Below are 14,684 nucleotides of genomic sequence, written 5' to 3' on the forward strand. Positions count from 1 at the left end.
ATCAGAGGGAAAGAGAGAGGATGAGATCTAGTATGAGGGAGAAGGAGATACAGGAAATTAGTTTAAAGAGTATATTGAGTAGAACGTCATTATATATACTCTCAAATATTTAGTTATCTTTTTTAAGAGCAACGGGGCTAGCAGGTAGGATTTAGTTTCTCCCTGTCTCTGGCCCACACTCCAGTACAGTAGGTGGCGGTAATGCACCATAACGTTGGATGCCAACCGTCGATAAGCCCCACTGAAGAAGAAGAAGTAAACAAGATTTTTAACTGAAAGAAGTGATATTTAAACCGTGAGCTGTGAAGGAGGTGGATACATTATTTGTGGTAGGTAAATGATTGGTTCTTTCATACTCTTTAATCTGAACAGATAATACAATCAGGAATGCATAGTGATGGGGAAACGAAGCTTCATGTGAAGCATTGAGGCTTTCCTGACAGTTGTGTAGGTTCGTTACGCGAGGCTTTGATCAACACTGTGTAACGTTTCACTAGTCAATGAGAGAAGTGAAAAATTATTCCTTAGTTGTTAATTTTCTCGAAATGTAAAGGAAAGGCACAACCTAGATTTGAATGACAAAGGCAAGGTTTTAATTTTCGTCAAACACAACTTTATATCGAAGGACTGCCTTTGAGTCAGGGTTGCCAGGTTTAGCAAAAATGTCTAGCCCAAGACATTTTCCATCAATGGATTTCGATTTAACTTGTTTTGACTGCTATGATTAAGCAATAAGGCCCGAGAAGGTGTGGTATATGGCCAATATACCACGGCTAAGGGCTGTTCGTTGGGACATAGCCCTTAGCCGTGGTATATTGGCCATATACCACAAAGAACAGCCCTTAGCCGTGGTATATTGGCCATATACCACAAAGACCAGCCCTTATTAACCGTGGTATATACCACAAACCCCTGTACCTTATAAACTGCTTACCAACATAATTAGAACAGTAAAAAGTACGTTTTTTCCATGGTACACGTCTGATATACCAATCAGCATTCAGGGCTCAAACCACCTAGTTTATAATTGTAAATAAATCCCGTTTGTACATCCGACAGGAGAGTTTGAGTGATAAAAGTTGGACAGAGGATCTCGAAATCTCTGTGCAAGAAACACTTGGACGAACTTCAAAAAATGAATGTTGGGCTATTTTCTGGCAATTGTGCCGTTATTATGTGCCAGATGTTAAGACTACAAACCGTTATAAATGGCCTATTTGCGAGATTTTAATTGGCTACTGACTAAAATCAGGGTTTATAACTTTGCCATGGTTTACTGAGCTAGATGCAGGTAGCCTATAGGCTCTGATAGGCCAACATGCCAACGTCTCATTTCAGGGAACAGTCCACAATGAAACTGAATTAAATGTGGAGAATGATACATTTGCGATAGGGCTGCAGCACTCTCTCAACCAGTGCTCTCAACGCACACACACCCCTCCTGCTCTCCACCACTCATTCACAGCAGCAGCAGGTCACAGTGAAATATATATTTTTTAAGTGAAATTCCAAGAAGGAGCTCAAAAACCCGCCACCCGCGACCAATAAATTTTCACCCCCGACATCGTTTTCAAAGTAGCCCAATTTGGCGGGAAACCAACGAACATGGCAACACTGCTTTGAGTTGACAGCGAGACGACCTTTAGCCCCGATGACGTGTTTCTGCACATTCCCTTAGCTAGCCAACGTCGCCATGACATCGCCTACAAGTGTGAAAAAAAAAACAAAAAAAGTGTGATCTGGGATTTCTATTGGAGAAGCTGTTTCTGCCTACCATACTCTACCGTCTTTGACTGAGCTATAATAAAACCGAAACCAATCAGGTGGTTGTTAGACTAAATAAACATCATTGATCACGTACTTCTGATAAAGCGATTGATGCATCGGCACACTGCTTTGAAGTACACTGCTTAGAGATTTCTATGCATGCCTCGGAGCTCCGGTATCAAACGTAACATATGGGAATGCAATGTTCATATCTCGTCTAATAAAGCTTTACAATGTATTTGACACAACGAAATTGACAAAATATCAGGCAAACTACACCACGCCGAGTGCAATCGAATCGGGCCTGGCTAGCTATCTCAAGTATAAGTAGCTTGCTAGCTGCGCTCGTTTCACGCACCTGGTGTGGTATTAGCTGGCAGCATGCTTAATGCAAATGTTGGTGGTCAGTTAATTTACACAAATCGTTAATGTTGCTAGCTAGATAGCTTACTTGCTACTTTGCATTCTAACCAAGAATAAGAGTGGCAAGTGCTTCTAGTTGTAAGCCATGAAGTCGACGTGTCCTAGCTAGCTAACGTTAAATGGCTAACAAAACCATGGCAAGCAAGCCCCAGAGCTAGTCCATTGCATTGACCCAGACCCATATATGGCCCTGTACAGAAACAACCCCGAGTACTAGGCACCTAGACCTGAATTAATTGAACAGGTAGCTAGGTATAGGTATTAAGCCTTTATAATCATTGTTTTTGCTGCACCTTTCCCTCTCAGCAACACCACTTGCTCATTATAAAACTCTTTCACAGGGCCACTGCTAAATCAAAGTGTGGGACACAGAACTATGCAGCATGTATGTCTCCAAAAGGAACTCCAATGCCTATTTTGTCTCTGAAAGAAGGCCCACTTTGACCTCTGCCACAGAGACATGCCAACACAACTTTGCCGAAATGCTGCCCACGGAAATGAGCTTGAAGATTTTCAGCGAACTGGACATTGACAGCTTATGTAGTGCATTGTTGACCTGCAAACTGTGGCACCACATCATTGAAGACAGCGACCACCTCTGGAGGAATCACTGCCTGACTGTGCAAGCTTTCTGTCAACAGGAGATTGATGGGGACATACAGAATGGACTGTCATGGAAGGTGGGACTGTTGGTTTTAAAATATCTTCACCTCAATTATGCTAGACTACTGGAATGCCTGCCTACAACATCATTGCCAGATCGCAAATATCATAGACGTATCATAGACATCACATCCCCCTTACAAAACATTAACACAATAATGCTATTTGGATGAGTGTCATTTATCTCAATAACACAGGCCTTTGTCATGACTTAATTCTTTCTTATTAGGTCACCCTGGTGCGGAACTACAGGAGAGGCTTTCTGAAGAGCGAATGGTTAAGGGGACGATACAGCAACATTCGTTCTGCTGATGAACTACTGGACAGGAACATGTGCTCATTGGATGTCGAGACTTGGGGTGAGATTCTGGAAGCAGAGCTGGAGAGATAGATGCAATGCTGTAAAGAGATATGAGTGAACTCTTTAGATTTTCTTTTATAATTATGTCTTAAGCACTTATTGATGTGTTTTATACCTTTATTCTGTTTTTAAATGTGATTATGGTTAATAATCACAAACTTGTATATATTTTTTGTTATACATTAATATATGGTAGGCTAGAAATATGGATACCCTTTAAAGAATTCCTAAATCAGTGATACAATTGTTCTTTCATTACACTGAATAAAGTGGGGTCATTAAGATGTTCATTTGCGCTTACATCTTTGTTTATAGTATAGCACTAAAGTGAAGCACTTTTGCTATTTGTCAGTATTTATTAGCTATTTAAACACCTTTGGTTGACTTCTAATTTGAGTTATACTGTATACAATAATACTCATAATGCACTGTATCAGATATATGGGGCTGGAGCCCTATATTTGCTATTTGAATACATTTTTACATGACTGTTCATGTGTTCACTTTATGTACATCCATGCATGTACATGTATTACTCACTCACTGTAGGCTATATCACCACGGATCACATACATTCATTGAGAGACATCATGATTTTGATGCACAAACAAATCTGGTGTGGTGCATAATATCTCCAATAGTCTAATTCAATTATTGTAGTTAGTACCATAATTATAAAGACAAAGTAAATTGCCATATTTAAACTCTCTGCCACTGTATCAAAAGCCACATCCCCAAATTAAACAGCAATGAAACTTCGGGCTACACTTTTGAAGGTTCTTTAACAAAGTTCCACTATTTCAGCAGCCTGGACAGGGTCAATTCGAATCAATTGACAGACTTTCTAAGGTTTCGAACAAGATCCAATGTCAGCACTTCGTACAGGGATAGCTAACAATATTCAAATGAATGGATTCAGACATCGCGCATTAGGATAGTTCACCCTCAATTGTTAATTGTTGTTTTATAGTTTAATACAGTGTGTTGGCCTACATCCTGCCGGTATGTCCATGCAAAGCATATAGCAACCAGAAACACCATCGAAAAACCTAAAAACAAAATACACTGAGTGTACAAAGCTCTTTCCATGACAAGGAATGACCAGGTGAATCCAGGTGAAAGCTATGATCTCTTATTGATGTCACCTGTTAAATCCACTTCAATCAGTGTGGATGAAGGTGAGGAGACAGGTTAAAATATTATTTTTAAGAGACATGGATTGTGTATGTGTGCCATTCAGAGGGTGAATGGGCAAGACAAAGATTTGCAGTGCCTTCAGAAAGTATTCATACCCCTTGACTTGTTCCACATTTTGTTGTGTTACAGCCTGAATTCAAAATTGATTCAATTTTTTTATTCTTACCCATCTACACACAATACCCCATAATGACAAAGTGAAAACATGTTTTTAGAAATGTATTAGTATTTATTTTATTTAAACTTTTTTTAAATACAGATATATCTAATTTACATAAGTATTCACACCCCAATACATGTTATAATCACCTTTGGCAGCGATTACAGCTGTGAGTCTTTCTGGGTAAGTCATAGGAGCTTTGCACACCTGGATCGTACAATATTTGCACCTTTAATATTTTTTGTAATTCTTCAAGCTCTGTCAAGTTGTTTTTTGAGCATTGCTAGATAGCCAATTTCAAGTCTTGCCATAGATTTTCAAGCCAATTTAAGTCAAAACTGTAACTAGGCCACTCAGGAACATTCAATGTCATCTTTGTAACTCCAGGGTATATTTGACTCTGAGTGTCTGTTGGAAAGCAGACTAAACCAGGTTTTCCTCTACGATTTTGCCTGTGCTTATTTTCATCCTAAAATACTCCTTAGTTCTTGCCGATGACAAGCATACCCATAACATGATGCAGCCACCACCATGCTTGAAAATATGAAGAGTGGTACTCAGTGATGTGTTGTGTTGGATTTGCCCCAAACATAACGCTTTGTATTCAGGACATAAAGTTCATTTATTTGCCACATGTTTTTCTGTTTTACTTTAGTGCCTTATTGCAAACACAATGCATGTTTTGGAATATGTTTATTCTGTACAGGCTTCCTTCTTTTCACTCTTTCATTTACGGTGCATTCGGAAAGTATTCAGACCCCTTGACTTTTCCACATTTTGTTACATTATAGCCTTATTCTAAAATGGATTAAGTTAATTGTTTTCCTCATCAATCTACACACAATACCCCATATATATATTTTTTTAAACAACAACAGATACCTTATTTAGATAAGTATTCAGACCCTTTGCTATGAAACTCAATTGAGCTCCGGTGCATCCTGTTTCCATTGATCATTTCTTTATTTTATTTTTTATTTAACCTTTATTTAACCAGGTAAGCCAGTCGAGAACAAGTTCTCATTTACAACTGCGACCTGGCCAAGGTAAAGCAAAGCAGTGCGATAAAAACAACAACACAGAGTTACATATGGGGTAAAAAAACATAAAGTCAAAAAAATACAACAGAAAATATATATATACGGTGTGTGCAAATGTAGCAAGTTATAAATAAAAATAAATAAAAAGTTATGGAGGTAAGGCAATAAATAGGCTATAGTGCAAAATAATTACAATTAGTATTGACACTGGAATGATAGATGTGCAAGAGATGATGTGCAAATAGAGATACTGGGGTGCAAAAGAGCAAAATAAATAACAATATAGGGATGAGGTAGTTGGGTGGGCTAATTACAGATGGGCTGTGTACAGGTGCAGTGATCGGTAAGGTGCTCTTACAACTGATGCTTAAAGTTAGTGAGGGAGATAAGAGTCTCCAGCTTCAGAGATTTTTGCAATTTGTTCCAGTCATTGGCAGCAGAGAACTGGAAGGAATGGCGGCCAAAGGAGGTGTTGGTTTTGGGGATGACCAGTGAGATATACCTGCTGGAGCGCAGACTACGGGTGGGTGCTGCTATGGTGACCAATGAGCTAAGATAAGGCGGGGATTTGCCTAGCAGTGATTTATAGATTGCCTGGAGCCAGTGGTTTTGACGACGAACCTGTAGTGAGGACCAGCCAACAAGAACGTACAGGTCACAGTGGTGGGTAGTGTATGGGGCTTTGGAGACAAAACGGATGGCACTGTGATAGACTACATCCAATTTGCTGAGTAGAGTGTTGGAGGCTATTTTGTAAATGACATCGCCGAAGTCAAGGATCGGTAGGATAGTCAGTTTTACGAGGGCATGTTTGGCAGCATGAGTGAAGGAGGCTTTGTTGTGAAATAGGAAGCCGATTCTAGATTTAACTTTGGATTGGAGATTCTTAATGTGAGTCTGGAAGGAGAGTTTACAGTCTAACCAGACACCTAGGTATTTGTAGTTGTCCACATACTCTAGGTCAGACCTGTCGAGAGTAGTGATTCTAGTCGGGTGGGCGGGTGCCAGCAGCGTTCGATTGAAGAGCATGCATTTAGTTTTACTAGTGTTTAAGAGCAGTTGGAGGCTACTGAAGGAGTGTTGTATGGCATTGAAGCTCGTTTGGAGGTTTGTTAACACAGTGTCCAATGAAGGGCCAAATGTATACAAAATGGTGTCGTCTGCGTAGAGGTGGATCTGAGAGTCACCAGCAGCAAGAGCGACATCATTGATATACACGGAGAAAAGAGTCGGCCCAAGAATTGAACCCTGTGGCACCCCCATAGAGACTGCCATAGGTCCAGACAACAGGCCCTCCGATTTGACACATTGAACTCTATCTGAGAAGTAGTTGGTGAACCAGGCGAGGCCGTCATTTGAGAAACCAAGGCTATTTAGTCTGCCAATAAGAATGCGGTGGTTGACAGAGTCGAAAGCCTTGGCCAGGTCGATGAAGATGGCTGCACAGTACTGTCTATTATCGATCGCGGTTATAATATCGTTTAGGACCTTGAGTGTGGCTGAAGTGCACCCATGACCAGCTCGGAAACCGGATTGCATAGCGGAGAAGGTACGGTGGGATTCGAAATGGTCGGTGATCTGTTTGTTAACTTGGCTTTCAAATACTTTCGAAAGGCAGGGCAGGATGGATATAGGTCTGTAACAGTTTGGATCTAGAGTGTCACCTCCTTTGAAGAGGGGGATGACTGCGGCAGCTTTCCAATCTCTGGGGATCTCAGACGTTACGAAAGAGAGGTTGAACAGGCTAGTAATAGGGGTTGCGACAATTTCGGCGGCTAGTTTTAGAAAGAAAGGGTCCAGATTGTCTAGCCCAGCTGATTTGTAGGGGTCCAGATTTTGCAGAACATCAGCTGTCTGAATTTGTGTGAAGGAGAAGCGGCGGGGGGGCATGGGCAAGTTGCAGCGGAGGGTGCAGAGTTGGTGGCCGGGGTAGTGGTGGCCAGGTGGAAAGCATGGCCAGCCGTAGCAAAATGCTTGTTGAAATTCTCGATTATTGTAGATTTATCGGTGGTGATAGTGTTTCCTAGCCTCAGTGCAGTGGGAAGCTGGGAGGAAGTGCTCTTATTCTCCATGGACTTTACAGTGTCCCAAAACTTTTTGGAGTTAGTGCTACAGGATGCAAATTTCTGTTTGAAAAAGTTAGCCTTTGCTTTCCTGACTGCTTGTGTATATTGGTTCCTAACTTCCCTGAAAAGTTGCATATCGCGGGGGCTGTTTGATGCTAATGCAGTACGCCACAGGATGTTTTTGTGCTGGTCAAGGGCAGTCAAGTCTGAGGAGAACCAGGGGCTATATCTGTTCTTAGTTCTGTATTTTTTGAATGGGGCATGTTTATTTAAGATTGAGAGGAAATTACTTTTAAAGAACAACCAGGCATCCTCTACTGACGGAATGAGATCTATATCCATCCAGGATACCTGGGCCAGGTCAATTAGGAAGGCCTGCTCGCTAAAGTGTTTTAGGGAGCGTTTGACAGTGATGAGGGGTGGTCGTTTGACAGCGGACCCGCTACGGACGCAGGCAATAAGGCAGTGATCGCTGAGATCCTGGTTGAAGACAGCGGAGGTGTATTTAGAGGGTAAGTTAGTCAGGATGATATCTATGAGGGTACCGATGTTTACGGATTTAGGGTTGTACCTGGTAGGTTCGTTGATAATTTGTGTGAGATTGAGGGCATCTAGTTTGGATTGTAGGATGGCCGGGGTGTTAAGCATATCCCAATTTAGGTCACCAAGCAGTACGAACTCTGAGGATAAATGGGGGGCAATCAATTCACATATGGTGTCCAGGGCACAGCTGGGGGCTGAGGGGGGTCTGTAGCAAGCGGCAACAGTGAGAGACTTATTTCTGGAAAGGTGGATTTTTAGAAGTAGAAGCTCAAACTGTTTGGGCACAGACCTGGATAGTATGATAGAGCTCTGCAGGCTCTCTCTACAGTAGATTGCAACTCCACCCCCTTTGGCATTTCTATCTAGACGGAAAATGTTATAGTTGGGGATGGAAATTTCAGAATTCCTAAGCCAGGATTCAGACACTGCTAGAACATCAGGGTTGGCGGAGTGTGCTAACGCAGTGAATAACTCAAACTTAGGAAGTAGACTTCTGATATTAACATCCAAGAAACCAAGGCTTTTGCGATTACAGAAGTCAACAAATGATAGCGCCTGGGGAGTAGGAGTGATACTGGGGGCTGTAGAGCCTGGGTTAACCTCTACATCACCAGAGGAACAGAGGAGGACTAGAACAAGGATACGGCTAAAGGCTTTAAGAACTGGTCTTCTAGTGCGTTGGGTACATAGAATAAAGGGGGCAGATTTCCGGGCGTTGTAGAAAAGATTCAGGGCATTATGTACAGACAAGGATATGGAAGGATATGAGTAAAGTGGAGGTAAACCTAAGCGTTGGGTAACAATGAAAGAGATAGCATCACTGGAGGCACCAATTGAGTCGGTCTCCACGTGTATGGGGGGTGGGACAAAGGAGCTATCTAAGGCAGGTTTAGCTGGGCTGGGGGATCTACAGTGAAATAGTACAATTAGAAATAACCGAAACAACAATAAGCTAAACATATTGACATGGGAGAGAGGCATAAAGCAATCACAGGTGTAATTTCAGAGAGCTAAGACAACAGCTGGTAATGACGACACAGTTTGGGCTGAGGCTAAACATAAACAGGATGTGGTACCGTAAAAAGGAACAGTCCAGCAGGCATCAGCTGTATAGCTGAGTTATCATAAGGTCCGGTGAACAGCAATAGGATAGTTCGGAGGTAGTTCGGGGGCTGCTAAAGCACTAGCGAGCAAGAGGCCATGGCTAGCGTGTGCTAGCGGGCCGGGGCTAGCAGATGGAATCTTCGTGGTCGACGTCGTAACGGGAAGCCTGTTGTAACCACATCAGACGATTTCGTCGGCAGACCAGTCGTGTAGGATCGGCGGGGCTCTGTGTCAACACTAGGTGGTCCCGTCCGGTTGACAGAGAGATAGATAGCCAGGAGATGGGCCTAGCTCAGGATGATTAGCCAAACCACAACGTCCATTTTGTTGCAGCTAGCTGGTAGCGATGAATCCGGAGTTAAAGGTCCAGTGATTCCGGCAGAAAAACTGATACGTTCTGGGTCGATAACGCGCTGTGCAGACAGTGCAGACTGGCCGAATAATAGTCCAGGCTAGAGCTGGCTGGTAGGTGGTGCAGGCCACGGACAATGGTGAAAAACCGCTAACGGTAGCTGATAGCAAGTAGCTAGTTAGCTGGCTACTCCCGTCCGGTAGACCGAGAGGTAGATAGCCGCGATATGGGCCTGGCTCTAGGCTAGCTCGAGGCTAACTGGTGCTTGCATCGGGGGCAGTGGTGATTAGCCAAACAGCAACATCCATTCGGTTGCGGCTAGCTAGTTGCGATCCGGTGATTAATGTCCAGTGATTAAATTATTCCGGCAGAAAAATCCAATGTTCTGGGTGAAATACCGCTAACTGTGGCTAATAGCAAGTAGCTAGTTAGCTGGCTAACTAGTTTCAACTGGAGATTCTAGATAAAAGGTAAGTCAATAATAGAATCCATTCCACATTGAGTGAGGTGGGTTGCAGGAAAGACACACCTGTCTATATAAGGTCCCATGGTTGACAATGCATGTCAGAGCAAAAACTAAGCCATGAGGTCGAAGGAATTGTCCGTAGAGCTCCGAGACAGGATTGTGTCAAGTCACAGATCTGGGGAAGGATACCAAAACATTTCTGCTGCATTGAAGGTCCCCAAGAACACAGTGGCCACCATCATTCTTAAATGGAAGAAGTTTGGAACAACCAAGACTCTTCCTAGAGCTGGCCACCCAGCTAAACTGAGCAATCGGGGGAGAAGGGCCTTGGTCATGGAGGTGACCAAGAACCCGATGATCACTCTGACAGAGCTCCAGAGTTCCTCTGTGGAGATATGAGAACCTTCCAGAAGGACAACCATCTCTGCAGCACTCCACAAATCAGGCCTTTATGGTAGATTGGCCAGACGGAAGCCAATCCTCAGTAAAAGGTACATGACAGCCCGCTTGGAGTTTGCCAAAAGGCACCTAAAGGACTCTCAGACCATGAGAAACAAGATTCTCTGATCTGAGAAACTAAGACTGAACTTTTTGACCTGAATGCCAAGCGTCACGCCTGGAGGAAACCTGGCACTATCCCTACGGGGAAGTATGGTGGTGGCAGCATCATGCTTGGCACAAATACAGGTGTGCCAAGCTTGTAGCGTCATACCCAAGAAGACTTGAGGCTGTAATCGCTGCCAAAGGTGCTTCAACAAAGTACTGAGTAAAGGGTCTTAATACTTATGTAAATGTAATAGTTAATTTAGTTGTTTTTAATACATTTGCGAACATTTCTAAAACCCTGTTTTTGCTTTGTCATTATGGGGTATTGTGTGTAGATTGAAGAGGGGAAAAAACAATTTAATCAATTTTAGAATAAGGCTGTAATGTAACAAAATGTGGAAAAAGTCAACGGGTCTGAATACTTTCCAAATGCACTGTAGGTTAGTGGAATATTTGTATTCTGTTCCTTCTTTTCACTCTGTCATTTAAGTTAATATTGAGGAGTAACTACAATGTTGTTGACCCATCCTCAGTTGTCTCCTATCACAGCCATTAAGCTCTAATTGTTTTAAGTCATCATTGGCCTCATGGTGAAATCCCTGAGCGGTTTCCTTCCTCTCCGGCAACTGAGTTAGAAAGGACACCTGTATCTTTGTAGTGACTGTGTGTATTGATACACCATCCAGTGTGTAATTAAAACTTCACCATGCTCAAAGGGATATTTTTTACCCATCTACCAATAGGTGCCCTTCTTTGCGAGGCATTGGAAAACCTCTCTGGTCTTTGTGGTTGAATCTGTGTTTGAAATTCACTGCTCGACTGATGGACCTTACAGATAATAGTATGTGTGTGGTACAGAGATGAGGTAGTCATTCGAAAATCATGTTTAACAATATTATTGCACACAGAGTGAGTCCATGCAACTTATGTGACATTTTTACTCCTGAAATTATTTGGGCTTGCCCTAACAAAGGGGTTGAATACTTATTGGCTAAAGACATTTCAGCTTTTCATTTGTAAAATGTGTAAAAACCTTATTCCACTTTGACATTATGGGGTATTGTGTGTAGGCCAGTGACACAAAATCTCAATGTAATCCATTTTAAATTCAGGCTGTAACACAACACATTTTTTAAAAATTCAAGGGGTGTGAATACTTTCTGAAGGCACTGTAAGTGCCTTTGAACCGGGTATGGACGTAGGTGCCATGCGCACCGGTTTGAGCATCCCTGTGGAACGCTTTCGAAACCTTGTAGTCAATGCCCCGACGAATTGAGGCTGTTATGAGGGCAAAAGAGGGTGCAACTCAATATTAGGAAGGTGTTCCTAATGGTTTGTAAATTCAGTGTATAATTACGTGCATTCAGATCAGATCTTTATTTGTAGGACTATCTATGGCAGAAGGCTATGGATAATTTTAATCCGTATGGTGATTATCCTCAGTGAGGAACTGTGTAGGAGGGATGCAGCCATCATTATTAGTGATTTTACACTTTTCGCCAGCTATACACGTCACAGCATCCTCTCTCTGGTGCGGTTGGAAATACACCATCGCTGCATCATTCCGCTTTCTCTTTAATAATTATAGGGGGCCCCCGAGACCATAATAGGCTACATTTCAATCATGGTCGACGATGTTCCACCGATTATAAATATTGCTATCGCGCTAAAAATTCAACCGAATGATGGACCGGTGTTTTTCAAGGTGGATGGGACCAGATTCGGCCAGAGCAGGACAGTAAAATTGCTTACAGGATCGAAGTATAAGGTTGAGGTGGTTATGAAGCCGGGCAATGCTGATGCCACGTAAGTAGAAAACACTCTAAATCAAGAAAACCACTGGAAATTTGCATTAGTAGTATTGAATTCGTTTACAATACACTCAAATTAAATTCACCAGTCAGTCTTATTATAGCCCAGGCGTCTGTGGATGCAGCCTGATGCAGGCGCTATATCCTGCCTTCCCAGAGTGTTTGATCAAATGTTTTTTTTCTGACGTATAGGCCTATGTATCTGCATGGTACTGTATCTCCAAATGGGTTGACTGCAAATGTATATCTGCATACCCCTTATATCTTACAGGCTATTTTACAATGCATAAGCTACAGCCTGGATGCAATAGCATAGGCTACAGTAGCCATCTGGGGGCCTACCCGATATTCTGCGTTAATAAATAATGTGTTGACGTGGTGTGTGAATGCATTTTTAATCAAATCAAGGACGGTGATGACAGAAAGCTGCCGATGGAAAATCAAACAAACAAGCTAAAATAAAGTTAAAATTGGTCTGCCATTAGCATATAATCAGGTAGGCTACAGGCCCATTGGGTGAGGTTGGGAATGATGCCCACTAACTAAAGGGTCTGTTTCACGATTCCCAGCACCATGAACATCGGAGGTATCACCCTCCCTCTGGAGCAGCAGTCCAAAGATGAGGAGTCAGTCGTTTACCATGGACAGTATGACACAGAGGGAGTGCCTCACACCAAGAGTGGGGACAGGCAACCTGTCCAAGTCAGCATAGAGGTAATCCAGTAGAATATTTCATCCTAATTGTATAATTAAGCCGTAACTAACTGAGTTATTGATAATTAAGTGGTGTCTTCTGGCAATATAAATGTAAATTTTCTCATATTTAGACCTAACTCAAAAGAGTGATATCATCACCAATAACTCATCAAAACTCTTATCAGGCATTTTTAAATGCATTTGTTGTAAGAAATGTGCTATTCTACAGCATAATCTGATTGAGTCCCTTCAATGAATGTCTTTCTTTTCTCTGTGTGTTTTTGTGTCAGTTTGGAAAGGCGGGCCAATTCGAGACAATATGGCAGGTAAAGTACTACAACTACTACAAGCGAGACCAATGCCAGTTTGGGAACAAATTCACCAATATCGAGTACGAATGCAAGCCCAATGAGACGCGCAGCCTGATGTGGATCAACAAAGAGGTGTTCAATTGAGGAGCACCAATCAACTCATCCTTCCAATACCCAGTAACGGAAGAAAAACAAGCAGAGGAGATGAGTTGCACACAATAACTCTTTTACCATCAACTTAAGGGGAAAAAGCCTTACTGTAGGCATGCGTTTCAAGTCACTGAGCACCATCATTGTCTGTTTTAGAGAGAGGGGGGCAGTTATCTACCATGCTGATCTCGGGGGTTGTTCTTGATTGGTTTTAATCGAGACACATAGTCAGGTTATTATCAGCAATATCATTGGGAATCACAGCTATACAACATCTGCTCTGTTGACTTTCAGCTCTGGCCACACGAGCTGAAGCTGTGGCCCTCCTGGACCAGGATTGAAGACAGCTGCGGGTGGAAATGTATCTAATCTGACTTATTACCTGTGAGGTGTGTGTGATGTGAGTTGTATGAATATATTGACATTATATTAACATTTACATTTACATTTTAGTCATTTAGCAGACGCTCTTATCCTTGTGTTATCCTATGTGTTAGTTCTAGTGTTGTTTAATCATTTGAACAGTTTAGCTGTCTACTTCTGAACAGCACAATTGTGATTAGTCTATAAAGGGGTGAGACAGTTTTTTTGTTAACTTCTATATTATTTTATGGAGATATCCATATTCTAGAATCTATTAAGTGCTTCTATTCTTGTTATGTTGTGGGTCGCTATCATTGTTTTGTCTCAGTTTTGTCTGTAAATGTATGGCTGAATAAACCTATGCCTAAAGGTTTTGTTCTTCAGATGCAAAATGATATCAGATTGCCTAAAATGTTCCGTTTTGTTATAGATGTAATTGAAAAGTGTGGAAGTAAATAAATCTAGTACAGTATGGCTATTCAAGCCTGTGAAAGAGAAAGCTGCAATAGTCAATCTCACAACCATACATCTTTATGGGCAAGCCTGTAGGTGTGGCATTCATTTTCACTGGTCGATTTTTCCACATATTTAAACATTAGTGCATAGGTCTACATTTAGAAAATGGATGAGGAAATAGGCCTACGTCGAAAAGCATTAAACTCATC

General features: G+C 42.0%; 2 protein-coding genes across 5 annotated transcripts; both read left to right on the top strand.

Annotated features, from left to right (window-relative positions):
• The first annotated feature begins 241 nt into the window (after positions 1-241).
• LOC121572405 (F-box only protein 48) lies at positions 242-3,504 on the top strand. Of its 3 annotated transcripts, none has more exons than XM_041884463.2 (3): positions 242-329; positions 2,532-2,870; positions 3,083-3,504. In XM_041884463.2, the coding sequence occupies exons 2-3, from the start codon at positions 2,574-2,576 to the stop codon at positions 3,242-3,244; spliced, it is 459 nt and encodes a 152-aa protein (XP_041740397.2). In that variant the 5' UTR covers positions 242-329; positions 2,532-2,573; the 3' UTR covers positions 3,245-3,504. The 3 variants fall into 3 exon arrangements, with proteins under 3 accessions (XP_041740397.2, XP_041740398.2, XP_041740399.2); XM_041884464.2 differs by having other exon boundaries at positions 259-333; XM_041884465.2 differs by lacking the exon at positions 242-329 and adding an exon at positions 1,700-1,823.
• Positions 3,505-12,009: 8,505 nt separating this feature from the next.
• LOC123491424 (CB1 cannabinoid receptor-interacting protein 1-like) lies at positions 12,010-14,390 on the top strand. 2 transcript variants are annotated; one of them, XM_045222178.1, is made up of 4 exons: positions 12,010-12,494; positions 13,069-13,213; positions 13,486-13,521; positions 13,951-14,390. In XM_045222178.1, exons 1-4 carry the CDS (start codon positions 12,313-12,315, stop codon positions 14,023-14,025), a joined length of 438 nt encoding a protein of 145 aa, XP_045078113.1. In that variant the 5' UTR covers positions 12,010-12,312; the 3' UTR covers positions 14,026-14,390. The 2 variants fall into 2 exon arrangements, with proteins under 2 accessions (XP_045078113.1, XP_045078112.1); XM_045222177.1 differs by having other exon boundaries at positions 12,134-12,494; positions 13,486-14,043.
• Positions 14,391-14,684: the final 294 nt, after the last annotated feature.

This window comes from Coregonus clupeaformis, chromosome 8 (assembly GCF_020615455.1).
Source record: "Coregonus clupeaformis isolate EN_2021a chromosome 8, ASM2061545v1, whole genome shotgun sequence".
In the NCBI taxonomy this organism is placed as follows: Eukaryota; Metazoa; Chordata; class Actinopteri; order Salmoniformes; family Salmonidae; genus Coregonus; species Coregonus clupeaformis.